This window comes from Mustela lutreola, chromosome 15 (assembly GCF_030435805.1).
Source record: "Mustela lutreola isolate mMusLut2 chromosome 15, mMusLut2.pri, whole genome shotgun sequence".
NCBI classification, from domain to species: Eukaryota; Metazoa; Chordata; class Mammalia; order Carnivora; family Mustelidae; genus Mustela; species Mustela lutreola.
Window position 1 is genome coordinate 3088813 of NC_081304.1, and position 26431 is coordinate 3115243.

The following is a 26431-nucleotide window of genomic DNA, read 5'->3' on the forward strand; positions in this document are numbered from 1 at the left end:
CTGCGCCCTGATCTCTGCTCTGGAAGCTGACCAGCTTTCCGAAGTGGCCGATCCGAAGGGCCGAGGAGAGGGGCTCGCTGGTAACGAGGGTGGCAGAAAGGGGTCCGCGCTCCCCCGCCTCCCCGGAAACCACAGGGGTCGACGGGGCGAGGCGAGCGGTCCTAACATCTCAACTCGGAGACATGACCCCGCCTCCCGCTTTTGCTGGGCCCGCGTTCCCGGGCAAAGCGGTGGAAGGGGCCTGCGGGGTGGTCCCCGCGCAAGTCTGCGCCCCTCCCTCCAGTCCTGGCCCCCTGAGGCGCCCTCCGAGCAGTAAAAAACTACAACTCCCAGCAGGCCCGCTCGCGCTGGTGCGCAGCCGCAGAGCAGAGGCTGCCGGGAGCGCGCCCCGGAGCCCCGGCGAGCGCGCCGGGCGGAAGTCGGCTGCCCGCAGGGTCCCGGCCTTGCCGCAGGGAAGCCCCGCCGCCCGCGGGCCCCGGAGCCCGCCTGCACCGGGTGAGTGACGGCCGCCCCCGCGGCCGCCGCGCCCTCCCCCCGCGACGGGCCTGCCCCGTAGCCCTCCCACGCCGCCACGTCCCGCCGCGACCCTCAGACTCCCGAGAAACGGTCTCCTTCGTCTGCCCGGCGGCGGACACCTGCGCTGACTGGCCCGCGGGGCCCTCACTGTCCTCACTACTGCGGGACACCCGCCCCCTCGGACTGGTGCGGGACACCCTGTCCCTCGGACTGGTGCGGGACACCCTGCCCCCCGACTGGTGCGGGACGCCTCCCTCGTCTGACTCGCGTGGGACACTTCGCCCCTCCAACTTGAGAGAGACCTACCCTGTCTGACTTGTGGGACTGTCCGTGGCTCCGGCGAGTGCGGGACCCTCCGCCTTCGGACTAGTGCGGGACCCCCCCCCCCCCCCGACTAGTGCGGGACTCTTGCCGCCTGTGACTTACGGGACTCCCATCCCTCTGACGAGTGCGGGACCCCTCCCCCTCTGACGAGTGCGGGACCCCTCCCCCCTCTGACCAGTGCAGGACCCCTCCCCCCTCTGACCAGTGCAGGACCCCTCCCCTCTCTGACCAGTGCAGGACCCTCCCCCCTCTGACCAGTGCAGGACCCCTCCCCCTCTGACCAGTGCAGGACCCCTCCCCCCTCTGACCAGTGCAGGACCCCTCCCCCTCTGACCAGTGCAGGACCCCTCCCCCCTCTGACCAGTGCAGGACCCCTCCCCCCTCTGACCAGTGCAGGACCCCTCCCCCCTCTGACCAGTGCAGGACCCCTCCCCCTCTGACCAGTGCAGGACCCCTCCCCCCTCTGACCAGTGCAGGACCCCTCCCCTCTCTGACCAGTGCAGGACCCCTCCCCCTCTGACCAGTGCAGGACCCCTCCCCCCTCTGACCAGTGCAGGACCCCTCCCCCCTCTGACCAGTGCAGGACCCCTCCCCCCTCTGACCAGTGCGGGACCCTCCCCCCTCTGACCAGTGCAGGACCCCTCCCCCTCTGACCAGTGCGGGACCCTCCCCCCTCTGACCAGTGCAGGACCCCACCCCCCTCTGACCAGTGCGGGACCCTCCCCCCTCTGACCAGTGCAGGACCCCTCCCCCCTCTGACCAGTGCAGGACCCCTCCCCCCTCTGGCTAGATGAGGACACCTGTCCCTTCGGACTAGTGTGGGACCCCCGTGCCCTCTGACCAGCCGGGGACCTCTCCCCCACCCGATTCAGGGGACTCCTACTCTGCCCCGACTCTTCCCTCTGACTTGAGGGACAGATAGTCCCCCTCACCCCACCCCACCCCCCGACTATCACGGGCCGACTTTGAACCCTGGCGTCCTGCTCCCTTCTCTGGGACAGCCGTCCCTGAGTCCAGTCCCTGGACTGGAGTACCCCTTCCGTGATCGCTGGGCCTCCCCTCTGGGGCCGGCACTTTGTCACACGGGCAGCAGGCCACCCTCCCCCGCCCCGGGCCTCCCCGTCCTCCCTCCTGTGCCCAGACCACCTGCCATCCTCCTGCAGGACCCTCGGGCCCGACGCGCTCCCCCTAGGTGCGGCGCCCCCTCCTTCGTCCCTGCTGCTCGCTGCCTTCCCTTTGCCCCGTGTGTCCCCAGGCCTGGCGGATCCCGGGACTCGCCATCACTCTCCTGCCGGCCAGGTCCGGCTCTCGCGCGGACGCCTTGGCGTGCCCAGGGAGCCGGGGCCTCTGGGTGCACCAGCCCCACTTGTCACCGTTGTCCCGGAGGACGTGCTCGACGTCGTTCCCCAGCGTGGTTCCGGGGTGCAGGTTCCGGGCCAGGCGTCTGCTGTGGTCAGCGGGCTCCTCCCGGCTCCTCGGCGTAGGGAACAAGCCCGGCAAGAGCACAGGGTCACGGGAGGGTCCCCGAAGAGGAAGCAGGTGCTGCAGCCTCCTCTTCCTCTCCCTTTTCGGAGCGGTTATGGGACGGATGCCCCCCAGCACCCAGCCCGCAGGCCTCTGGGCAGGACCGTCCAGCCTGGGCCTGTGGGCACCGCGGGCAGCGGCCTCCCAGGCCCCTCCCCGGCAGCCTCCGTGAGCCTTCTCTTCCGGCCTCCGGGCCCCCCGAAGGGCCCACCGATGGGCCAGGCTGCCCGCTGTGGGCCTGGGCGGTGGTGGGGGCGAGGGTGGCTCCGGTGAGGCACGCGTCTGTTCAGGGGCGACCTGGAGGCTGAGCGGTCTCCGTGTTCTCGCTGGACCCGTCACGGAAGGCGTGGGTGCCCCAGGGACAGTGGAGGAAGTCCTAGACTTGCAAGAGTATCTGAGCCACGTCGTGTCCCTCCCCGCCTGGGTCTGAGCGTTCGGTGCTCTCTGCGGCAGGCTTCTCCCCCCAGAGCCCACCTCGGCCGTGGCTCCCGCCCCGCCTCTCGGCCACGGCCCTGCCCTGAGTGTGTGGGTTTCGGCTGTCGATCCGCCACGCTTCCTTGAACCACGGAGGGGGTGTGGGCAGACCCAGACAGGGACGGGACCGCGCCTCGATCTGCTGGTGTGTCCCATCCCCCCACCCCCGACATGGGGCCCCTGAGGTGGGCTTGTGCGGCCTCACAAGAATGCGGCCCCTTTCTTCCGAGTCTTAAGACCCTGCGGCGGCCGTCTGGGGCGCCACGCACACATCTGAGTGTTTCCTCTTTAAAGCAGCATCTCAGATCTGAGGGCGCGGCCAGGCGCCCTGAAATTCATCAGCGCCGTGACCGGGATGTCACTCTGTCGTGTGGACATCTGTGGAATGGTACCGGGGACGCGGGAGGGGACATCTAACCTGTGCTCTCTTCCTTCCAGAATGCTCTGGACGGGGGCTTTCGGGCTTTGTGTGGGCTTTCCTCCTGGTGAGAGCAAGACAGTTCCTTAGCCAAGAGCGTCCTGGCAGCAGGGAGGTCTGGGAAGGTGTTCAGTTTGTCCATCTGTTTCTCGTTTACCTGTCACAAGCGCGGTCATTACCGGGACCTCGCAGCTCCGGGTTCCCAAGCAGAGTGCCGCCACGTCCGTGTTCACTGGGGACGTGCCGTGGGAAACCACGCCTCGTGTAGGCACTGAGGGACAGCGTGGAAGGGTCCGATCCCAGCGCTTCCCGAAGGGCCGCAGGGGGTCCAGCCAGGCCACGTGCGTCCTGCAGTGCTGACCGCTGTGTCCGGGGAGCCCGGCCCTGGAGAGGACAGGACAGAAGATGGGCTCAGGCAGGTGCAAGCCCACTGATCTGGGTGCGTGGTCGGATTTTTATTGTGTCCCCTTAGTCTCAGGCTCTCTGGAAAACAGCCCTGATAACGCAGTGTTGTTTGGGATGTGGCTTAGACTGGAAGGGCAGCTTTTCACCGAAAAGTCCTCCTGACGGGTAACCTTGACGATCCAGCACCGGCACACACGGCCCTCCCGGGATGTAACAGGTGCAGGCGGTGCGGGGCTCCGGAGCTGTGCCGCCCGCACCGTGGACAGAGCTGTGTGTGCCGGTGCTGGCCCCTGGGAAAGCTGGACATCCTCTCCCTGTCTCCCTTCTTGTGGTCGGCAGTATCGGCTCCCCGAGATAGCCACGTCCTAACCCCCAGAACCTGCAAGTGCGCGCTGTGGCAAGAGGGGAAGGCAGCAGGTGGAAGGAAGGGTGCTGATCAGCTGACCTTGAACCAGGAAACGTATCCTGGAGTGTCCAGGTGGCCCAGGGTAACCCCGGCCAGAGGAAGCAGGAGACAGAGGCAGAGGAGCGGGGGCCGGGGGCAGCGGAGAGGTGCGGAGCGCGGTGCTGCCGCGTGGAAGGCAAGCAGTGCCCGGTCCTCCAGAAGCAGGAGGCGTCGGAGGGGAGGGTTCTCCGCGGGCCTCTGAGGGAGCACGGCCCTTGATTTCGGCAGGGGCGGGGGGTGGGGGTGCGCTGCAGGGCTGTGAATGAGTGTGCGGCGTCAGGCCGGGGTCGAAACCCCAGTCCCCTCAGGTGCGGGCTTACACCACTGAAGAAGGAGTTACCCTGAGCTGTGTTTAACTTGCTCCAGGAAGCAGCCGTGAGCGCCTGCTGTGTGCAGAGTGAGGGAGCGCCAGGGGAGGCACCGCAGCCTTTAAGGAGACGGCTGTCAGCCGGAGGACCTCAGGTAGTCCCTGGAGGACATTGGCTTCTGTGACTTGCCCTCTGCCTCTCACACCTGCCCAAATTCGAAAGGAAACTTCCAGTACAATAGAGCCTTGGCGAGTCCCACGCAGCAGAACGCCTTGGGTCGGGCAACGCGTTCACAGAGCCTGTGTTCGAGGATCGCTCCCCCGAGACACACCCAGCAGTCTTGGAGGCTCGGAAGCCCTGGGCCTCGGTGTCACCTTGTGTCACTCTGACGAACGCAGGAGGAGCTCGCTCCTCTCCCGCCAGGAAGTGCACGTAGGCCGCGAGCAGAGCCGGGACTCTGACCTGCCCGCTGTCCGGACACAAGCTCTGCAGGACCGTTCAGGTCACAGACCGCAGTGGGGAAGGGGAGACAGCCGCTGCCCAGGACAAAGGGCCTGAGGGGCAGAGGCACAGTCTCAGTGGGGAGGCAGAGCCTGAGAGGGAGGCAGAGGACCCGCCCTCTTGCTTCCTGCCCCTCCTAGATCCTGAAAGGGAGGAGTTTTGCTCTGGCAGCTGCCGTTAAACCTGTTTGTTTGGCCACCGGCCACACACCTGAAGGAAGAGGAGAAAGAGACCCTCCAGGTTGGGGGCTGTATCAGGAATGGCTGCCACCTTTCTTCCGAGCCTTCTGTAGAATCCCAAAGATGGCCCAAGAAGGTAGGGGGGCCAGGGCAGGAGCGTCTCCCTGGCAGTGGCGCTCCCTCGGAGTCCAGGGACCCACTTGGGAGTGGAAGGACACAGAGTCACACCTTGCCGTTTCAGGCCTGTGTTAGAAGGACGCGCTGGTGAAAGAAACCACAGACGTAGGGGTGTCGGTTAGCCATTCTTGACAGCTGTTTGAAAAAGAGGGGAGTGGGGAAGGGAGTTGGGCCTGGAGCAGCCTGCGTGGTGGTGGTTCCTCTGGGGGGCTCTTTGCAGGGACCTCGCCCTGCAGCGTGGTGGGCGCGGGAGAAGGGAAGCCAGCGGGGGTGCGGTCCCTGGGGGTTTCTGAGCGGGAGAGAACTGGCGCCGGCCCACCCGGGCAGGTGAGCTTGGCCAGTCAAAGAGCCTGCGACGTTTTCCCATAGCAGCTTGGTCCTGATTTTCCCGAAGATACCAAATCAGCCCGTTAGGCTGCAGATGCTGGGGCTGACAGCCTTGTCTCCGAACGGCAAATGTCTGGACTGCTCAGAACCTCAAGGGGCGTGGGCAAGGAGACCCCTTCCCACGGGCCCCTCTCCTGGGAGCCGCTTCGTCCACTTGCACTCAGCCTTCACCAGCACGTTTCAGCCGCGTGTGTGGCTGGAAGTTTTGGGGAGGGGAGTGTTTTGTTTTGAAATAAAAACACAAGCTCTCATTCTGCACAAGACAGGCCGCTCACCGTCCGCTCTGGGCGCGGACCAGCCGGGAGTGGTGCAGAACGAAGAGAAAGGGATCTGGGTTTCTGCTACAAAATGAAAGTAACTCCTGGGATCGTAGCGGAGGGACGGCGATCCAGGTTGGGTTTTGATGCAAAGAGAAATGATTCCAGTGGCAAAAAAAGGATTTCTGGAAGGCGGACAGAGTTCCGCGCGGCCTGGAAGTGGTCATTCCCTGCATAACAGAAGGCGACGGGGCCAGGGCTCCCTGCCCTCCAGGAGCTCACAGCCAAGCCGGACGGATGGCGGCAGGAAGGCGTGGTCCGGGCTGTTACAGAGCCACGTTCCGGGAGGAGGAGGCACAGAGGGCTGTGTGAGAACGTGCCCTTGTTTCCAGGGCTCCCGTGGCAAGTTCCCGCAAACGTGGTGGCTGGAAACCACACACGCGTGCTCTCACGGTGCCAAGGCCAGAAGTCCACTGTTCGTGTCACCGGGCTGAAACCAAGGGTTGTGCTCCCTTCGAAGGCTCTAGGAGACAATCTGTCCTTGTCTCTTCTGACTTCTGGGGATTCTAGGTGCTTCTGGGCTGTGGCCACGTCACTCCTCTCTCTGCCTTCGTGGTCAGTGGCCTCTTCCATCACTGTCTAATGTCCCTCTGCCTTCCTTTCGTAAGGACACTCGGGGTCGCCTCTGGGCTTCCCCTGGATTAACTTCCCATCTCAAGACCCTAAACTGAGCCACATCTGCAGAGTCTTTATTGACAGATGAGGGGACACTCAGGTTCGGGGTTGAGGCCGGGACACCTTTGGGTGTCCACAGGAGGGAAGCTCACTGGTCGGGAAGGGGGTCCTTCACCATAGACTCAGGACAGGGTGGGAAAGGCACAGTAGAAGCATCACTATCATGGCACACCCAGGGACTTCCAGATGCTTCTGTGTGGTCAGAGAGAGCATCATCCCAGGTGGCAGCAGCATCACGCACAGGGGCTTGGCTGTGGGCTGTGGCATTATAAAATGCCCAGCACTAACTAGGGGAGTGGCGGGGGTGCGGAGCAGCTGAGGGTTCGTCCTCTAGTGGGCCAGCTTTGGGATCTAGCAGAGAACTTTAATCCGGATTCACTTTTTAGAAAAATCACGCTATCAGCTGTGTGGAGGCTGGAGTGGAGAGCGTCTAGGCCAGGGACCCGCGCACTGTTTCTCTGGACAGACGGGCAGTCCGTGTGTTCATCTTTGCAGGCCACAGCGTCCCTCACAAGGCTGCCGTGCTCTCTGCGGACAGGATGGGCTGGCTGCTCGTGCCGGTTAACCTGACGGGTTTCCCTCCCCTCCGGGCAGGGTTCAGAAGTGCCAGCAAAGGGACGAGGGGAGCGGGCAGCCAGGAGCAGGCGACCTGGCCCGGGTCCTGCAGCACGCGACTCATTCAGCAGCTCTGGGGAGTCGGCTCCGTTCTGCCACGGTTTACGTGCGAGGAGCCGAGGCCCCAAGATGCCAGCTCAGGCAGCTAGTGAGCGGCACAGTGCAGGTTGGACCTGGAGGACCTAAGTCAGCAGGAGGCCACGGCGAGATAGGACCCAAGTCTGGAGCTGGGGTACAGACCAGACCGGTGAGGGGGCCCGGCGCCTGCTGGGATGTGAGGAGGAAGTGAGCCAGCTGTGCCTTAGGCTGCCTCCTGAGGTCTGGGAGCGGCCTCGCTGGCCAGTAAATTCCTGAGGGAGCCCTTTCCGCAGGCGGAGGAGGAGGCTTGGCTGCTGGGCCTGCTGGGGCTGGAATTCAGGGCACAGGTGCAGGCTTGGAAGGTGCGGGGAGCCCTCACTCTAGTGGCTGTGCCCCTGGAGACTGAGGTCATCTCAGGGAAGATGCAGAAGAAGGGGTGGGTGGCAGGGAAGGAGCCACAGCCTCGGGGGCTGAGGAGGGAGAGGACCTGGGAGTGTCGCCGTGTCACCTCACCGTCCCTGCCGGCAGGAGGCTCAGCCGTGCGTCATGGACCATCCTGGAGGGACCAAGGGGTGGTTGCTCTCCCAGGATGTTAAGGGACAGGGAGCGACCAAGGTGTCTCAGGGTGGGAAGGGTTCTTTCTCCATTCAGAATCGGGGATTCACCACTGCTGTTCAGGATGGTGAGGGCCAGGGAGGGGCCAAGGTGCAGGGGTTGGGGGTGGTTCTCTGCTGGCTCACGCATAAACACACGTCCACAGTATTTACTGGGTGCTCTCAGCACACCTGCGAGTAGAACCTGGAGACCAGATGGCTCCTCGGGTGGCAGATTTGGACACGAATGTAGGAGGCGAAGAACCCAGTAGAGCAGGCGTAGCGGAACCCTCCCCAGGCAGCAGGATGGGGTCTCTTGGTCCCCCTGGACCAGGGCCAGGCAGCCTGGTGCATGAGGTGCGTGTATGGGGGCTCTACCCTGGGCCCCCACATCCTCTGCGGGACGCCAGCAGACAGGGGACGTGCTGAGATGACCAGTGGCAGGATGGTGACTCGGGAATGGAGCGGATGCAGACCAGGGGCCAGTAGGACCACACATCACAATGGGGACACCAGGCTACCGCTCGGTGTGACAGCTGGGGGCCGGAGGCAGGGCTGGAGCTGAGGGCTGTGGCAGGTGTGGGCCTAGTCGTCATTCCTTCGACAAATGTGCGCAGTTTCTACTGTAGGCCCCGCTGTGGACCTGGGCCGTGAGCTCACGGTGGGCTAGTCCCTGCCCCGCGGCGCTAAGGTAGAGCAGAAGTAACATAAGCTGCCATGCTGGCGAGTGCGCAGGCGTGCAGGGCCGTCTCGGGGCAGCGGGCAGCCACGTCTTCCCGAGGGGCATCCAGAAAAGAAGGTGAGGCAGCCGTGCAGGGGAAGGAGCGGCCTGGGCACGGGTGCACGAGGGCCGCGGTGGCCAGTTGGCGGCAGAGGAGCCGGCTTGGATGGGTTTGGTTCTGGCAGGACCCAGTAGCAGGGAGGGTTTACTCCTCCAACACGTGCTGACGGGGTCTGAGCTGCTTGCGTGGGTAGCAGGGGTCTCTGGCTCTGGGGCACGGAGGTCAGCGGGGAGGGGCGTGGAAGCAGGTGAGTGCAGGGGGCGAGCTGGGTGGAGGGGCGACCGAACGGGCAGGCCTCCCGTCGGAGCAGCTGCTGTGGAAGGAGACTGGGGGCCGTGCCTGGGGTGCTCCAGGGGCTCCTGGTTCAGAACTTCTGTTCGCAGAACAGCCTCGCACAGAAAAGAGCATCTCCCCTTTTCTGTCACCTGTGACAGTCACTAAAGGGCAGTCACAGCTTCCTGGTGAAATTCTGGTCCCGGGCAGGTGGGAATGTGGCCGCTCGCCATCCACAGGGCTATTCCGAAGGGAGGAGTCGGGGCGAGGGAGTGAGACTTACTTGGAACTCGTAAGTTCTGGATGCGTTAGGATCCCCGGCAGAGTCTGGAACAGGAGGGGAGAGGGGGAGGCGAGAGCCCAGCGGCCACGTCACGCAGGGGCTCAGGCTGGGTGGCTTGGGCCCAGCCGCGGTAGATCCGGGCCTGGGCAGCGGCCGGGACCCCCGTTTCCCCGCCAAGGAGGCTCAGCCACCAGCTCTGTGGCCACGACGGAGCCACTTCCTGGGGAGGAGGAGCCCCGGCCCAGGAGGGAAGCCCGGGACAGCACCTGAGGGAGGAGCGGGAGTTTCCCGAGCCTGCCCCCCGGCCCCCCAGTCCGCACGGCACCCTCCTGCTGCCTTGCTCATTCCTTAGAGGTCCCTTTTGGGCACTTGAGCCTATGGGCAAAACCTAAACATCTGCCCAAAAGCAAGAGAAGGAAGGGCTAGCTTCCACGTGGAACTGTTGCCTTGTTTTTCCACCCTCGGTGCCAGCGGCCTGTGGTGTGGACGGGAGCTCCTCAGCAGCCCCTGCGCGTGGGCCACGTGGACTGGGGTGCGGGGAGAGGCCTGAGTGTTGTGGAGCTGCCCGGTACCCCCCTACCCCGCTGCCCCCCGGCAGTGAGAGGAGCATCTGCCCCTGAAGTCCCGTTGTTGGTGGTTTGGGGGCAGGGGGCAGAGGTGCCCCCATGGTTCAGCCGGGGGCCTGTCTTGGGCGGGGACGGACTGACTCACAGCTGGAGACAGAGGGCGAGAGCCGCAGACCAGGGCTTTGCCGAGTCTGCCCCCCAGCTTGGCTGCCGCCCTGAGACAGACACGGGTCTGGCGCCGCAGTGGCCTCGCCGACCAGGCCACATGCCTCTGCTGGGGACGGAAGCTGGGGCAGATGGGGAACGACAGCCCTTGCCAGCCGCCGCCCCCCAGCTGTGCTGCTGCACCTCAGAGCGGACCAGGGTCCCAGGCCAAGCCAGGCCCCCGGTGAGGCCAGCTGTCCTTTGGGGCTGGTGCGCCAATGCTAGGCTCCAGGCCAGGAAGGCCGGTCAGATGCTGGTCCCTCTGTCATTTGCATTAACAGGAGGGCGCCAGAGGACAGACTTAGCCGAAAACAGAAGTATTTGATTTAGCCTAAATCTGCTTTATGCTAATATTAATATTACAGAATCCTAGCCCAGGAGGAAGTCAGGACTCCTGGGTGAGCAGACATCACCCCTGTGCGCTGTCCTGGGAGCACAGGACACAGCGGAGCCCACCGACTGACATGTAGCGTGATGTGGCGGGCGGCAGACGCCCAGGAAGGGGATGTGGAGGCTGCTGTTGGGAGCAGAGCCCTCAGGGAGAGCTGCCCGATGAGATCACGTTTGACGAGCATACACAGTGGGCCCTCTCTGCGCCCTGCGCCCCCCAGACCCCTCAGCACCCCCACCGCCTCCCTTGCCCCCTGCGGCTCCCTCTTTCTAAGCTGGCAAAGCACCAGCCTACACAGACCTTGCCCTCACGGAGCTTTCTGTCTTGCCAGTCAAGACAGGACAGGGAAGAATTTTGCTTTGGAAAGACTTCTCATCCTGCCAACTAAGAGTAAATAAAGATATTGCTAGACTCAGAGTTTAATTAAGCCAAGGAAGTGACAATGGCTGCAAAGTAGCGGCCGTGCCGTTCTGGGTACAGCAGCCTTCGGGCCGTGCACTTTCTAGTCATTGGAAAGCCACTGTGCTTTGCAGGTCGCTGACCCCTGTCCTCTCTGTCTGGGTGCCCAGGTCCCGCCTGCCCTTCGGTCTGATGCCCGTCCAGCCCTCCAACCACCTGGAATGGAATGAGCCTATGCACTCCCTCCGGATAAGTGTGGGGGGCCTTCCGGTGCTGGCGTCCATGACCAAGGCGGCGGACCCCCGCTTCCGCCCCCGCTGGAAAGTGATCCTGCCGTCCTTTGTGGGTGCTGCTGTCCTCTGGCTGCTCTACTCCCACCGCCCACCCCCAGGCCGGCCCCCTGCACCCAACGCGCACAGCTGGAGGCTCAGCCAGGTGCCTGCTGACCGGTACAATGACACCTACCCCCTGTCTGCCCCCCAGAGGACGCCGGGCGGGACTCGGTACCGAATCGCAGTTATTGCCGACTTGGACACAGAGTCTAGAGCCCAAGAGGAAAATACCTGGTTCAGTTACCTGAAGAAGGGCTATCTGACCCTGTCAGACAGCGGGGACAAGGTGGCCGTGGAGTGGGACAAAGGCCACGGGATCCTCGAGTCCCACCTAGCTGAAAAGGGGCGGGGCATGGAGCTGTCTGAGCTCATCGTCTTCAATGGGAGACTCTACTCTGTGGACGACCGGACCGGGGTCATCTACCAGATCGAGGGTACCAGAGCCGTGCCGTGGGTGATTCTGTCCGATGGCGATGGAACTGTGGGGAAAGGTAAGTCGGGCCCTCCCAGTCTCCCGGCTTCGGCTGGGATGGTGAGGCCAGGCTTGCACTGGCCCGCGCACGTGTGGTAAAGCAGTCACGCGACCGGGGGAGAGACAACCAGGTAGAGCCGTCCCCTCCTTCCGGCCCACAGCTGTGCCCCCCACCCCCCGCCGCTGGCCTCACACCGAAGCTTGTTTCTACAAGACTGGCCAGGAAGCAGGTCCTTCCCAGGACAAGTGTGAGCGCCGCTCTCGGCGCTCCTGGGAAGGAGTCCCTTCTTACGTCTTCAAGGGGTCTTCAGAACACACAGGAATGACAGTCCCACGCGTCGTACCTTTAAGCTGTGGGGTCAGATTGCTCCCATTTTGAACTGAGACTTTACAGAGAAGGTAAACGCACGCTGCCCAGCTCTCCTTTCTGCAAACGCGGCAGCAGGAGGGTCTGTGCGTGGGTGGCAGTGACTGTGCTCCAGTGGGGTCCGAGCGTGGAACTCCTGTGACCCGCTGATCTGCGTGCTGGAAAGGAGTTCCCGTGTTCAGGCAGGGGGAGCACAGGGCTCCGAGAGGGAGCCGGAGTGGCCCAGAGCCCTGGACAGGAAGGGGCAGGGAGGCACTAGGCGTGGGGGGGGCATGGACAGAGGCCTCCGTGCTCGGGGGGAGGTGTGCTCCACCACTCCGCCCTGGTGGGTGTGCGCGCGCGCTCCAGGAACCTGCATGCTGCCGGCCCCTCTCAGGTCAGAAAAGGAATGGCAGCACCCATCTGGGCCCGTGGGACACATGCCGTCCACCAGCCCTCCGCGTGGCTATAAAACCCCTCCGTGCTTGCCCAGGCCTGGGGCAATGGGCTGGGAACTATCTGGAGCAAGTTTCAGAGAAGATACTGGTCACCGGTTTCCTGCTGTAGTTGGTCCGCATTCATGGGCAGTGCCTGTGGCACTACGACTGCCGTCGTAGTTCAGGTCTTCCCGGTTGGGTCAGGAAGAAAGCAGAGCCTTGGGTTGCCCCGTGGTCAGGTCATCAGAAAGAATAGAAGTCCTGATAAATGGAGAGGGTCTCTTCTCGAACGTGACCCAGGGGAGCTGGCAAGGCTGCTGGGACCACGGGAGCTCAGCAGGTCCCTCCAGAGCCGCCCGCAGAGAAGCATTCTGGCTGCTGCCGTTGCTCGGGGCGGGCCACTGCTCTGCGTCCTCCGTGCCAGCAGGAAGCTTGCAGAACATCTGGGAAAGCAAGCGCAATTGAGAACACAGTGGGGGAGAGCATCCCACACAGCCCGAGGGCACTGCAGCCTTCAGGTCAGGCTCAGGGCACGTGAACAAACACAGCGCTCGCCGTGGACTCTGGGCGCCCCCACCAGCCCCTCTCAGCTCTGCCCATTGGCGCTTCCCCTGCGCTCTGTGGGCACCAGGCATGGTGGCGAGGAACCGCACTCTGCCGTGGTAATCACCCCAGACGCTTCCTCTGCCCCGGGTTGGAGGGGTCCTGAGGCCGGGGCGTACGGATCGGAGGAGACGGACGAGCAGCCGGCAGGGCCTTTGGGAGTGGATGGGCAGGCGGCTGAGGGGCCAGTGGCAGGAGGCACTGGAATCCGTTTAGGGGAGGCCGTCCCAGCGGAGGGTTCCTGGACCCAGTGGCCAAAGAGAACGTGACACATCCTAGGGGGTGCGGACAGGATTGCGTAGAAGGCGGAGGGAGGTGCCCGACGGCCGGCCCTCTGGGAATGGAGCCCTGAGCCAGGCTGACCTGCCCCCTGCCCTCGCATCACTGTCTCGTGGGACGTCTCCGACACTCAGCGTCGCCGGACGCCACGGGAACCTGGGGAGCAGAGGGGTGGCTGTCCTCTCAGGCATGTCCCCTCGTCTCCTTGTCCCCAGGCTTCAAAGCCGAGTGGCTGGCTGTGAAGGACGAGCACCTGTATGTGGGTGGCCTGGGCAAGGAGTGGACCACCAGCACGGGGGAGGTGATGAACGAAAACCCGGAGTGGGTGAAGGTGGTGGGCTGCAGAGGCAGCGTGGACCACGAGAACTGGGTGTCCAGCTACAATGCTCTGCGGGCCGCTGCAGGGATCCAGCCTCCAGGTAAGGGCCTGGCCCCGCCTGGGGGGGCGACGGGCGAGTGGGCGCGTGCTGCGCAGGCGCGTCCCCCGGCCCTTTGCTTCCAAACCACCGCGGTGTTCAGGGCTCAGGTTTGTTGATTTCTGTCCGTGACGGCCGCTCCCACAGGCCAGCGGCTGCCGGGCACAGAGGAGCCATTTGCCCCTCGTCCACCAGCCCCGCCGCGTTGCCTCCCGCCGTGTCAGACCGCAGCCCCTCCCGCTGAGCTCTCTGGCTGTCGCCCCCCGACAGAGCGCCGGCTCTCCGCCGTGCCTTCCAGGAGTTGTGCCGTGTGTGGTGGGGGTCGTCCGGCTCAGAGCGGACAGGCAACTCTAGGCTTGGGGAGTGTGACGCCGAGGACATTGCTTGGCCCCCAGATAGAAGGCTGCTGCTTCCTTTTCAACTCGGAGCAACCCCTGCCCCGGCCCCGACCTCTGCCGGACAAATCAAACCCGCTCCCTTCCCCTGGCCCCGCTTTGTGCTCCTCAGCACCAGGGACACAGAGATGCAGCAGAACTCAGGGCCGCAGGTGACCAGACATGGGGCGCGGACGACCGAAGACCCGTGTGGTCTTCGTTACTCTGGATAATCTAAACAAGGACAGCTGGAGAGGCCTGTGGGACAGAGGGAGGTCTGAGGAGGATTGAGTGGGGACGCCGCCCCAACGGACGGGACAGGCCACCGCCTCGCAGCGTCCGCGGCATAAAGCCCGTGCGGGGAAGGAGGCGCCGCGGGCACACCCCCGTATGCGGACCGTCCTGCCCACATCTGGTCATGGGTGGGGCGGGGCCGGGCCCCCTGGGCAGTCTGGTGACCTGTGGGTCTGTCGTGCGTCCCCAGGCTACCTCATTCACGAATCTGCCTGCTGGAGTGACACGCTGCAGCGCTGGTTCTTCCTGCCGCGCCGGGCCAGCCACGAGCGGTACAGCGAGAAGGATGACGAGCACCGGGGCACCAACCTGCTGCTGAGCGCCGCGCAGGACTTCGGCCACATCTCCGTCAGCCGCGTGGGGGACGTGATCCCCACGCATGGCTTCTCCTCCTTCAAGTTCATCCCCAACACCGACGACCAGATCATTGTGGCCCTCAAGTCTGAGGAGGACGGGGGCCAGGTCGCCACCTACATCATGGCTTTCACACTGGACGGCCGCTTCCTCCTGCCCGAGACCAAGATCGGCAACGTGAAGTATGAAGGAATAGAGTTTATTTAAACGGACAAAACTCAGACCAGCGAGGCCCAGAGGTGGACAGTTTTCAGCTCCATCAGGACTCGAATTCCATAAAAACCAGAGACGGCACTTTTCTGTGGTGTTTTGTTTTGCTTTCTTTTCCTTTTCGAGCTCCACGGCGTTTGCCTGGTTCAGGGAGTTCAGCCCCAGGGTGCGTGGCGTGGCGCAGCCCGGAGTCCCTGGAGCTGGGGACGCGGCCTGGCCCCATGGGGCACCGACCCGTGTGCGCTGCCATCTGGTGGCGGGAGCTGTCCCTGCAGGCACCCTGAGCTGTCCCGAACCTGGCCCTGCCCTCCCTCCGACCTCTTTCTCCTCTTTCTGCTCTTTCCTCCGCCCACTCTGAATCGTGCGCTCCTGCTGTGCGCCCAGCACTGTGCCCCTCTGGGAAGGAGACAGCGAGTCCGAAGTGGACCGGCAGGTCAGACACTCCCAGGCCACCTCCTTCTTCCTTCGTGAACCTCGTGCATTAAATCCAGCTCTCCTGGGAAAGCGTCTGTCTACACTGCAGAGAATCGCAGGGCTGGCGGGTGAGGGCGCTCCAGGTTCGCCTCCCTCCGCTCGCTTGTCCTCAGCCTGGCATCAGTCTCCACGTCGCGTGGCCGACTCCAGTGCTCCGTTCGGGGGAACTTCTGTGGCCGTGCAGCACTTTGAAGTTGTAATTATTAACTTATTTTAATCAAACCAATTTCCTTTCTTGGAATCACCAAATCTGATCGCACAGAGCAAAGTCCCACAGTCAACAACTTCGTTTCCAGCGGCTGGGAGATTGGCGTTAAGTTCTGACCGTTGGTAAGATAAGATTTTAACGTTTCCCAGTCCTTGGTCAGAGGATACAAAGGTGAAGCGATGCTTCTTACGACCAGCTCCCAGAGTTTGTCATGCCCTGAAAGGCTTCCACAAATGTTATCTTGTGCTTCCTGACCCAAGTGGGACCCTACGTCCTGCCACACCCGCCCTGGGTCCCGGCTGCGGGGCTCTGTCCTCCAGAGGGTAGTGGTGATGCCTGCCTGGCCCCATGGCTTCTGTCCCCGACCTTTTGTTCCCCCTTCCCTGAGGAGCTTCGCAGTCTGTTCTTCTGGAAACTTCGCACAAACCCTGCCTGTCTGCATCCTTTGGCCTCTTCTCCGTGCTCCAGGGCGAAGGCAGAGGGTTAGGACAGGTGAGGCCGGACGGGAGCCTAGAAGGGCCCCACCATCAGCCCGTAGCGCCCCTGCCCTGAAGCTTGCTCTCCCCTCAGGAGGATGTGCGGGGTGAGGGGGATGGCCTGGGAACGGCCGTCAGACTTTCCCACAGACTCTAGGAAGGAGCCCAGTGCGGGTCCGTCTTGTGCTGCCGTGTGTTTCTTCCACGGCGGGACGGGCAGCAGAAGAATGTGACACGTTTCTCTGGAACTCGGCTCCCACTGGACACAGCCTGAAAGACCCGAGTCTTTTCTGACTTTGCCTGGCCAGGCTCCCAGACCCACGTCCTTGATGAATGTCACTGATGCTGGGGCTGTGTGAGTTTTTAGGACAGAGGCGGAATTAGGAACGTCGGAGGGCTCGGAACAGTCACCAAGTTGAGACTTTTAAGTCATGGCCTAGGTGCCCTGAAGAGCATTCGAGCTGTCCGTGATTTTCAGCTCTTTAAACTGAGAGGGGTTTTGGTTTCTTGTATCTGCTACTGTCCGTGTAAGGATTGTGTCCCTTCCAACTGGAGCTGTTGTTTTGTAAACAATAAAGTGCCAGAGGGGACTGTGAGTTCTCTTTGTCTCCTGGTCTGTGTTGGGTGGTGGCTGAGGGCCTGCGGGGAAAGCCGGAGCTGCCGGAGCCAGAGCTGCAGCTGTCTGAGGGGTGCACTCTGTCCTTCTGTTTTGGGGCTGGGGTCTGACATGCCAGGGGAGTTCACGGGACAGGCACCTTCGGCAGATGGGGAAAGACTTTTCTGGAAAATGAATCATCCAGTCCTTTTTTCTGAATCTGAAGAAGTCTCTTTGGGTCATAGTGGTTAAGATTACAGGCTGGGAAGCCCCTCGCAGGCTCCAGTCCTGGCCCCTCACTTGCACGTGACCTGGGACAGCTTCTCTAACTTCTCTGTCCTTCGGGTTCCTCGTCTGTAAAGGGCGGATGCTGTCGGGAGAAGCCCGGTGCTCGCTTGGTTAGTGTGCGCTCCCCCCTCCCCCGCGGCTGCCTGGGCCCTGGGGCGCCCCGGATCACTGGGCAGGAGGAGGATCCCAGGAAGACCTGTTAGGGCCTCGGTAGCGTGGCCGTGAAGCTGCGGGGATGACAGTTCCCGAGGGCGGCAGGATCCGAGGCAGCTCTACATCGAAGCCCCCAGAGCACTGGAAGGGGAGGCCGGGTCCGGAAATGAGAAACCACGAGAGCGTGAGGTCTTAAAGCCAAGTGCGCCCACGGTTCCTTTTGTCTCCTCAGACCCTCCCGGCCCTGCTCTGGTCCCCAGAGACTGCCCGGAGTGAGCCTCACCTATGCCCTCTGAGATGGCCCTGACCGGCAGGAGGGAGGAGGGTGAGCTGGGGGTCCCAGATTCCCTCCCGCAGGGCTGCCTCGGGCGCGGTCGTGCCTGGCGAGTCCCTCTACTCTCTCAGCCCGTGCTCCAGCGAGTGCTCCCTGCCCTGGTCCCTCCCGGCCTGAGAGCAGCCGAGCCCCAGATTCCACTCGAGCCCTTGTGGTGTCCCTCCCCTGCTCACTCACACCTTGTAACTCGCCCTTCTTCAAGCCTCCTCGGTGACCCCCGTTTGGAGCCATCTGTTTCCTGCTGGGAGCCTGACCCATCAAACACCACAGGGAGGTCAAGCAGGCATGTCTAGAAGTATTCGCGGACTGAGCGACAAGGAGGATCCAGTGTTCTTGGCGATCCTGGCGAGAACAGTCCCAGGAGAGCCATGAGGGAGACACAGGAGCGCATCAGCCTGGGGCAGGAGGAGACAGGGCATCGCAAAGTGAGGAGGAAGGATCCGAAAACCCGCTGTGAGCTCTCAGAGAAGCCGTGAGCCGGTGGCCGCCACACGTGGTGACTTTGGCTCCCGAGGTTCTTCATCTATTCAGGCGCAGCTGATCAGCAAAAAGAAAACTCCCGAAAGCCACTTTGGAACGGAGTGAAACACAGCGACCGAGATTAGTTTCTTCCCCAGTGTTAACCCTGTCATGTACACTTAAATTGGTAAGTTCCAAAGTAAACTGCACCTTAGTAAAATTGTTACAAAGATCTAAATAAAACAAAAATAAAATGCCTCCACACAAAGAAAATGGTTTTCCTGGTGAATCGGATCAAAGATTTGAAGAAGAAATGATGCCAAGCCCCCACAAAGTCTTCTATGATTTTGGATACTTCCCAACTCATTTCATGGGCTTCCCTATCCTGATACCAGAACCAGACAAATATGTTACAAAAAAAAGAAAGAAAGAAATCTAGACTAGTATCCCCCCATGAACATAGATGAAAAACCTTCAGCAAACCTTTAGCTGGTTAAATCCGGCTGCGTATGAAAGTGAAAATAGTTCATGAGAAAGTGTGTCTCACTCCGGGAAGGCAAGAGTGGTTTAATATTCGGAAATCGCCCAAATCCACCACATGGACAGACTAAGAAGGAAAAACCATATGATCATCTCCAAAGATACAGGAAAAGGACTTGACCAGACTCACTATCCATTCATGATTTTAAAAACAAGCAAACAAAACTCTTAGCGAACCGAGCGGAAAAGGATCGTCTCTAACCCGGTGAAGGGGACATGCAAAACCCTCCAGCTCATGTCCTGCGTGGTGCTGTTCCAGAGGAAACGCTCTGGAAACAAGGCAAGAATGGCCACTGTCCCCACCCCCGCGCCACCACTTAGGTTCTTACGGTGAAATAATTTTGAACAGCAGACGTTGCCGAGCTCAGTGAAGCTCTGTTCCCCGCACGCAGCCTTCTCCGGTGCCAACCCTTACAGTTACCACGCCTGGAAGCACCGTCGCTGCGCTCACCACACTCCGCCACAGTCGTCTGATGGGGTGTCCCGGGCAGCGCAGCGAGGCAAGGACAAGACAGTCACCCAGACTGGAAGAGAAAGAGCCAAACTGTCTTAACTTGCCGATGACAAGACGGACTGGATGGAGAAGCCGAAGACATCTCCAAAGAAGGGCCACCGGAACTAGCAGTTGAGTTTAGCAAAGCCAAGGGACGTGTGGTGCCCGCACAGAAACTAACATTCCCGTGTAGCTCCAGCGAGCGACTGGAAACCACGCAATAGATGGAAATCGTTAGATACCAGCACGGGGAAGGCGTATAGACCGAAACTGTTAGCATGGATGAGCTCAAAGCCCGAGGACACGGAACGATGTGCCGTCTCGATGGACGGGACTGCTAAATCTGAGATGGACAGAGTCACAGGCCTTCCACTGTCTGGCTTCCGGACTTCATATATATTAAGCAATAAGCAATCCAAGCTGTCGTATTGGCAGGAGAACAATGACCTGTACATCGAAGGAACAGAAGGAGCCCGTAAATAGGCCCCTGTGTGTGGTCCATGGCTTCGGGGCCCAGGGGCCAGGGCAGTTTACTGGGGGGAGAAGGTTGTCTTTGTGTAAGTGGCGTGGGGACAAGTCTGATCTCTGTGGAGACCATTGACTGGAACCCTTAGCTCCCACCATTTGCAAAATTACCTCAGGACAGATCATAGAACTAAAGGCAGGAACGAACGCTACGCAATTCCAGAAGACCACGGACTTTGGGTCAGGCAGAGACATCTTCCATGTGTCACCAAAACAATGACACTTTGAGCTCCATCTAGATTTGAAAGCTTCATCCTTCAGAGGACGCTGTGAAGATGAAAAGGCATGGGAAGGTGAGAACTAGATCTGCAGACCCCGTCTGCTGAAGGACTTGCGTTCGCAGTGTGTAGAGGACATGGACAGCTCAGTAAGAAGACAGGCAGCCCGACTTAAAACGCGAGCAACAGCAAGCGTATCAGAGCTCAGTGGCGTAGGCACTATGAGGCCCCGCTGCGCTCCCGCCAAAGTGGGTACAGTTAAGGAGACTGGCGACGCCAAGGGTCGGTGAAGACGTAGAGTGGCCGGGACACTCCGATGCTTGCCAGCAGGGACGCAGAGCCGTCGGGCCACTGCGTGAAGTAGTCGGATAGTTTCTTAAAATGTTAAATATCCAGGGCCGCCAGGATGGCTCAGTCAGTTAAGCTTCTGACTCTTGATCTCAGCTCTGGTCTCGATGGCAGAGTTGTGAGTTCAAGCCCCACACTCAGCATGGAACCTACTTAAAAAAAAAAAAAAAAAAAAAAAAAAAAAAAAAAGTTCCACTTCTACCATATGACCGGGTAATCCTATCCCTAGGTATTTTACACAAAAGAGAACAAAACTTACGTTCACACCAAGTGTGCTCCCCGAACGGTCCGAAGAGCTTTATTGTAACAGTGGCAACCCAGGAATGTCCCAAATGGCCTCGACACAGAAAAGCAGAAGCAAACGGCCGTCCGTCCGTCTGGGAGGCAAGAAGAGAAATGAGCCTGTTACTAGGATTTGCACGAATGCACGAAGCGCCGCGCTCAGTAAGGGCCCAGATGCGAAACATTACCGACCGAATGTTTCTACTTCTATGGAATTCTAGACACACAGACAGATCGGTGGTGGCCAGGGACGGGGCTGCTGGAAGGGACTGACTGCAAAAGCGCATAAGGGCACTGTCGGGGTGACGAAGACGCTCTGTGTCCCGTGGCTGTGCTCCCGGTTGCCGTCTGTGTACCTGGGTCAGAACTCATTCACTCCACGCGTGCTATTGTTTGTAGATTGTTCTCAAGCCGATTTTTTTTAAAAAAGAAAAGGTGTGGGTTTGAATCCCAGCGTCTGCCCTTCCCGCTGGATGCTGTCTCTCTGCTCCTCCGTTTCCTCGCCCACGGAGGGGGTTAAGAAGAGCAGCTGCTCCCAGCACGGCGTGAACATCACGTGTGTGCACAGTCCATGGCAGTAGCTGGTGGCATGGACACTGGGCAGGAGGTGGGGTAGCCCACAGGCTGGCTGAGCGATCTCTCGTGCCTCGGTGGCGGTGGCTTCCTGGGGACAGCAGCAGCGTGCACCCCATCATAGCCGGGGGCCCAGGCATCCGCGGTGTGCGGGGCTTTCAGCCTCCTCTGAACTGAGCCACTCGGCGCCGGACCAGGCATCTCAAGTGCCAGGTCCGTGCTGCCCTTGCAGAAAGCCCCGGGGAAGCAGATACCCATAAGCTGGTCCCGCGAAGAGGCCCCGGTCCTGTGTTTTACTCCCTTCCACTTGAAGGACTTCCCAGGACTGTGGGGCTAAGGCTTTGGCAACTTGAGTTTTAAAGGGAGGCTCTGTTAGAGTGGAGCGGGGTGGCCGGCAGGGGGCGCTCTCCTGGCCGGCGCCCGTGGCTGCTGCAGACCCAGCGGGCGGGAGCTGCTTGCCCCCCACCACCTACCTCCCCCGCGCCTCCCCCGCTCCTGCCCCGCGACAGCCCAGCCTGGGAGACACCCCCATGCTGCCAACCCCCGGTTTACCCCCGCGGCCTTTCTGATTCTAACGACCCTCCCTTCCCGCCACGTCAAAGAGCCTCCTCTGCGTCCCCGTGGACCCGCCCGTGGCTCTGCGTTGGTTCCTGGTTCCAGGTTGCAATTCGCGGCTCTTCCTGAATAAGCGGGGTTTTGCCGGCAGGATAACTGGCTGTTATCTGTGTGAGGTTCACACCACCAACACCTCCCGCACCAACACCTCCCGCAGGGCCTCCCTCGTCTCCTTTTCCTGATGGGCAACGTGTCCAGCGAGAGCCCCATGGGACCATGTGAGCAAGGTTCTGGAGGTTCTGTGCCCACAAACCTGAAGCTTCTTAATCCGGACGGGGTCTTAAGATTCTCTGTCTCTTCCGCCAGCGCTATTTCCAGATCCTGCAGTTTCCTTGGAGGGAGTCAGATGAACCCTGGGACCCCCCAAAACCTCGTGTCTTGGGCAAAGAGCCATTAAATGTGTGACCTCACCCCCGGGACCACAGGCTGCCGGGGATACAGTGTGTCTGTCAGTGGCTGTCAGCCCTGGCTGCACATGGCAGCCACCTGGAAGGCTTTAAGATACCTGTGCCACTCCCCACGCAGAGACGGTGACTGAGCGGACACAGGCGTCAGGAGTTGGTAAAATTCCCACCTGATTCTCACGTGCAGACCAGGGGACGACCCGAAGGACCGCCCCCATCCAGAACCTTGGGATGCAGGTGACCAAAACATAGAGGACGCTGATTGCCTCATTTAAACGCAAATCCCGGGGCTTGACCTTGACTTGAGGCCAGCTGGAGCCGGTGGCTCAGACCATCACATCAGGACCTGCTACTGTCTCTGTGTCCCGGCTCTGCCCCATTTCCCCTCCAAGAGGCGAAGCTGACTCTCACGCGCTGGGTGCCCTCACGGGCCCTCCCTGACACCGTCCTTGTAGCAAGGGGCCCGCAGGGCTCTGAGCTGCCAGCTCTGGGTTCGACTCCGGCTGAGCCTGGGGTCCTCAGAGCACAACCTGGGAGCGAGAGAGGGTGCTTCTCCGAGGGGAAACCGCGGTGCCACTTTCTCCCAGAGGCCGGGGATGGCCAGAAGGTGGGCTCCACTCTCTACGGCCACTCCAGAAGCTGCATCCCCTGCCCCGCCGGGAGAGAGACTCCGGGAGAACAGCCGGCCTCGGGGGTGGGTGACATCCTCTGCCAGCACAGGCTCTGGGGGACGCTGCTGCGTGTGGGGCCAGCTCTTCCCAGGGCCGGCTGCACATCAGGGCGTGTTGTCTCATGTCTCAGAGCCTCCCTCCCGCTGTTGGGGGATGGGTCTGTGTGGCCTCGCAGGGTGGGGCCTCTCTGGGGGGTCAGGCCTGCCAAACGCTCAGAGCCAGGCAGACAGAGTGAGCGGCCATCCCGGCGGCGTCCACTCTGCTGGCCACGTGCCAGACCTGGGACATGGCTCAGAGCGTTCAGGGGGAGGCCCCGGTCACACCGGCACAACCCTGCCCCCACTCCGCCTCGCCCTGTACTCCTCCCCCCCTCCCCCAACGCCCGCCCTGGGGGCCCTTCCGGCTTGGAAGATTGTTGACATTCACGCGTGGCTCTTGGCCGTCTTGCTCTGGTGATGGGCAGCTGTGCTTCCCCGCTCAGGCTTCCGCCACCCCGACACCCACGGTGGGAGCTGAGGGGGAGGAGGGGCCCGGGGAGTCTTGTCGGCAGCCAACCCCAGAAGAACCCCGAGTCAGGTGGTTTCTAGGAATCGAAACTAGACTGTTTTCTCTAGTATTTCCTGGGACGAGCCTGACCACACTGCACACTGGGAGGGTTTTCTGGGTGGAAGGACAGCCTGCAGAGGGAGCCTGCCGCAGGAAGGGGAGAGGCTCCAGGGCAGCCGACAGAACTTGCCTCAGGCCGGTAAGCTTGTGCCTCTTACTCTCAGGTGGGTGTCCCTCTCTCTACCCAACGTCACCTAGTGGGCATAATCTCCCCCTTTGTACCCAACTGGGGATCTGGTGCTCCTCCTCAGCCCAGGGACCATCACGGCTGCTCCCAGATCCAGAAGGTCTCTGTATGGACAGCTGCTCAGGTTGCTCACTGCACAAGGACAAAGGGGCAAGCAGGCTTGGAATTCAGCCCAGTGCGCTTTCCCCAGTTTGTGCATTTCGGCCCAGGCCTACGCATGTCTAAAGGAAAAGTATCTTTTTCTAATTTGCAAAAGGCACCAAATGAGCCAGGGGCAAGCAGTCCCTATCCCAACCGCACAAGTGGGAGAAGGAATCAGGCTACAGTAGGTGGCCGTGAACACCGTAAGGGCAGCCACGTTTGCATACAATACACCAGGCACGACTGGCCATTGTTAATGCAGAAGCGGGGTGCTGTCTTGGGGTCAGCAGGCCCTGACCGGTAGGGGTGCCTGCAACAGCAGCCTCTGGCTGCGCCCAGGAGTGCCGCGGGGGCCACGAGAGTCTCTGGAGCCCGAGAGACAAGGACTGGCTCGTCCGTGTTCAGGACATGGCGGGGACACAGCAGGTGGAGAGCAGGTTGGAGCCAGCCCCGAGGGTTCTAGAGAAGCAAGAGCCCCAGGCAGCAGCTGGAAGAGCCGGACCTCCCTACACCCCCTGGGCCCCATCCAGGCTGACTGTGCGGTCTTGGTGGCCCCAGCGTCTCATAGCCTTTGGTTCTTGGGGACACTGACCTCAGGCAGGTCCCCACCAGGCGCCTGCTCCCCCAGCCCCTACCCAGCCGCAGAGTCCGACCCGACCTCAGCCTTGATGCCCTGCATCACCCTCCCAGCCGCCGCCTCCGGCCCTCTCTGCCAGTCCTGCCTGGCTCTCTGTGGCCTCCTGACGCGTCCCCTCCCTTCGGGGGCGCACAGACAGCTCTCCAGGCACTCCCCCAGGGGCCCAGCGGCTCAGGCCGACCGCGAGCAAGGCCCACCCGGCCGCTCCTGTCGGGCCCCCCGCAGGCCCCCGACTCCTCCTACCCGCCCCTCCCAGCCCTACTGGCGGCCACACCCAGGGCCTGGTTCTCCGAGAAGGGCTTCTGTTGTTACTGTCCTGCTGCTCAGACACCTCCCCCGGGCCCCCTTCCCTGGTCTGTCTGGGCAAGTCTGACTCCTCCTTGGAGGACTACCTCCCCCAGCAGGTGAGGGACCCCCGTCACCCTCACAGCTCAGAGGAGCAGGGACTGTGCCCGGCTGTCGTCCTCCATACACAGGGTCTAAACGGTCCTGGACAGACAGGGCCTGCTCCCAAGGGCTGTCCAGCTCTGCCTTCTGACTCAACTGCTTCCTTCCACCCCAGGACAGGGGCCCCCCGTCCCCGGAGAGGCTATGGCCGTCCCATTGCTCCTCTGGATGTGGCTGCTGGCGGCAGGGACTCAAGGTGAGTTGTGCCGTGTTGGAGAAGCTGCCACTCCCCCTTGAGAATCGAGGCAGCGTTCTGCTCGGGGCTTCGGTCGCTGGGTCAGCCCGGGTCTTCTCTCCTGCTTGAAGCCCGGGTTATCCTAAGTGACGGTGGCTTGTAGGTTCTGTAGGGTAACAAGGGATTCTCTTTTTTTCTTTTTCTTTTCTTTTCTTTTTTTTTTTTTAAGATTTTATTTATTTATTTGTCAGAGAGAGTGAGCACAGGCAGACAGAGTGGCAGGCAGAGGCAGAGGGAGAAGCAGGGAGCCTGACGTGGGACTCGATCCCAGGACTCTGGGATCATGACCTGAGCCAAAGGCAGCGGCTTAACCCACTGAGCCACCCAGGCGCCCCATAACAAGGGATTCTTGATTTCATCCCGTGGGAACCAGAGGGACCGAGCAGGAGGAGCCCATTGGACAGACCAAATGCAGAGAGCAGGGGTGGGTGCATGAGTCAGGACCCTTCCACACAGTCAGACTTCCAGTGTTCTGGACACCGGTCCTCGTGCTGTCTGCACCCTGGGCTCAGGAGACCCCGTGGAGCCTGGCTACTCCCCCAGCTGAGAACCGCCCTCCGACACGGCACCCGGCCCCCCGGCCCAGAACAGTCCCACTTTGTCTCTGCACCCGACTCATTCTGCCAGTGTTTCTGGGGTTCCCTGGGCTGGGGGTCCCCGGGCCTGCTGCCCCAGGACTCCCCCCACAGCCCTCCCACCGTCATGCGCTCGGTGCACCCCAAGGCCCGTACACCCTCAGGTGGGGGCAGCGTGGGCCCCTCCTCCTCCCCTGTTCTTCCCGGGGGCCCCACCTCCCCTACCCTCAGGTGCTAGAGCCCTGGTTCCCCCTTCCGCCCCTTGTCTCGAAGACAAGAAAAGGCGCTTTACCCAGTGGGATGGGGGGAGAGATGGGGGGCTGTAAGGCTACAGGGGCAGTGGCCCCCCCCCCGGGGAGGAACTTGACAAGTGACGCTTCCAGGTGGGGGAGGTGACGGGCAGGTTCCCTGCTGGGACGGGGTCCCGGCTGCCTGGCCTCCATCCCTGCTGATGCCTGTGCCCTCGGGAGCCCCGTAGGCGCAGAAGATGGGGACATGCGGCTGGCGGACGGGAACACCCCCAGCGAGGGCCGCGTGGAGATCTTCTACAGAGGCCAGTGGGGGACCGTGTGTGACAACCTGTGGGACCTGACGGATGCCAGCGTCGTCTGCCGGGCCCTGGGGTTTACGAATGCCACTGAGGCTCTGGGCGGAGCAGCCTTTGGGCCAGGTAGGCCTGCCTGCCCCAGGAAGGGACCGTCACCTAAGACCCGCGCGTGGCCCTCCTCACGGAGACACTGGGGACCTGCCGCCCTATTCCCTCGGGGCGCGCCCCTTCCTGAAACGCCCCCACCCCGAGTCTGGTGCAGGGAGGTGGTTCTGATGACACAGAACTAGGCCAACTCCTCAGCGGAGGCTGCTTTATGGCCCAGAGTTCCAAGCTTAAACCCGGAGGCGCGCTCGAGCAGCCCCGCGTTCTACTGGGCGGCGGACGGCCCGGGGCCCGGGGGGTGGGATGGAGCGCCACGGTCGCAGCGCAGGTCGGGAGGCCCAGAG

General features: G+C 62.0%; 1 protein-coding gene and 1 long non-coding RNA gene across 6 annotated transcripts in view; one reads left to right on the forward strand and one right to left on the reverse strand.

Moving 5' to 3' along the window:
- The first annotated feature begins 389 nt into the window (after positions 1–389).
- LOC131816549 (soluble calcium-activated nucleotidase 1) overlaps positions 390–26431 on the forward strand; it is a 30779-nt gene continuing 4737 nt past the window's right edge. The window contains exons 1-5 of one of the 4 annotated variants that reach the window (XM_059149379.1): positions 390–495; positions 11005–11657; positions 13519–13722; positions 24741–24821; positions 25914–26105. In XM_059149379.1, coding sequence (XP_059005362.1) covers positions 11027–11657; positions 13519–13722; positions 24741–24821; positions 25914–26105 — 1108 coding nt within the window. In that variant the 5' untranslated portion in view covers positions 390–495; positions 11005–11026. Of the gene's footprint in view, positions 496–5073; positions 5231–11004; positions 11658–13518; positions 13723–14577; positions 16706–23228; positions 23353–24740; positions 24822–25913; positions 26106–26431 lie in introns of those variants that run through there. The other 3 variants (XM_059149382.1, XM_059149380.1, XM_059149381.1) reach the window with 3 other exon arrangements.
- Positions 17502–23088, reverse strand: LOC131816555 (uncharacterized). Of its 2 annotated transcripts, XR_009348110.1 has the most exons (4): positions 21786–23057; positions 20322–20439; positions 18422–20214; positions 17508–17874 (listed from the first exon to the last, which is right to left on the reverse strand). It is a non-coding gene; the product is annotated as an uncharacterized LOC131816555 (long non-coding RNA). The 2 variants fall into 2 exon arrangements; XR_009348109.1 differs by having other exon boundaries at positions 17502–20214; positions 21786–23088.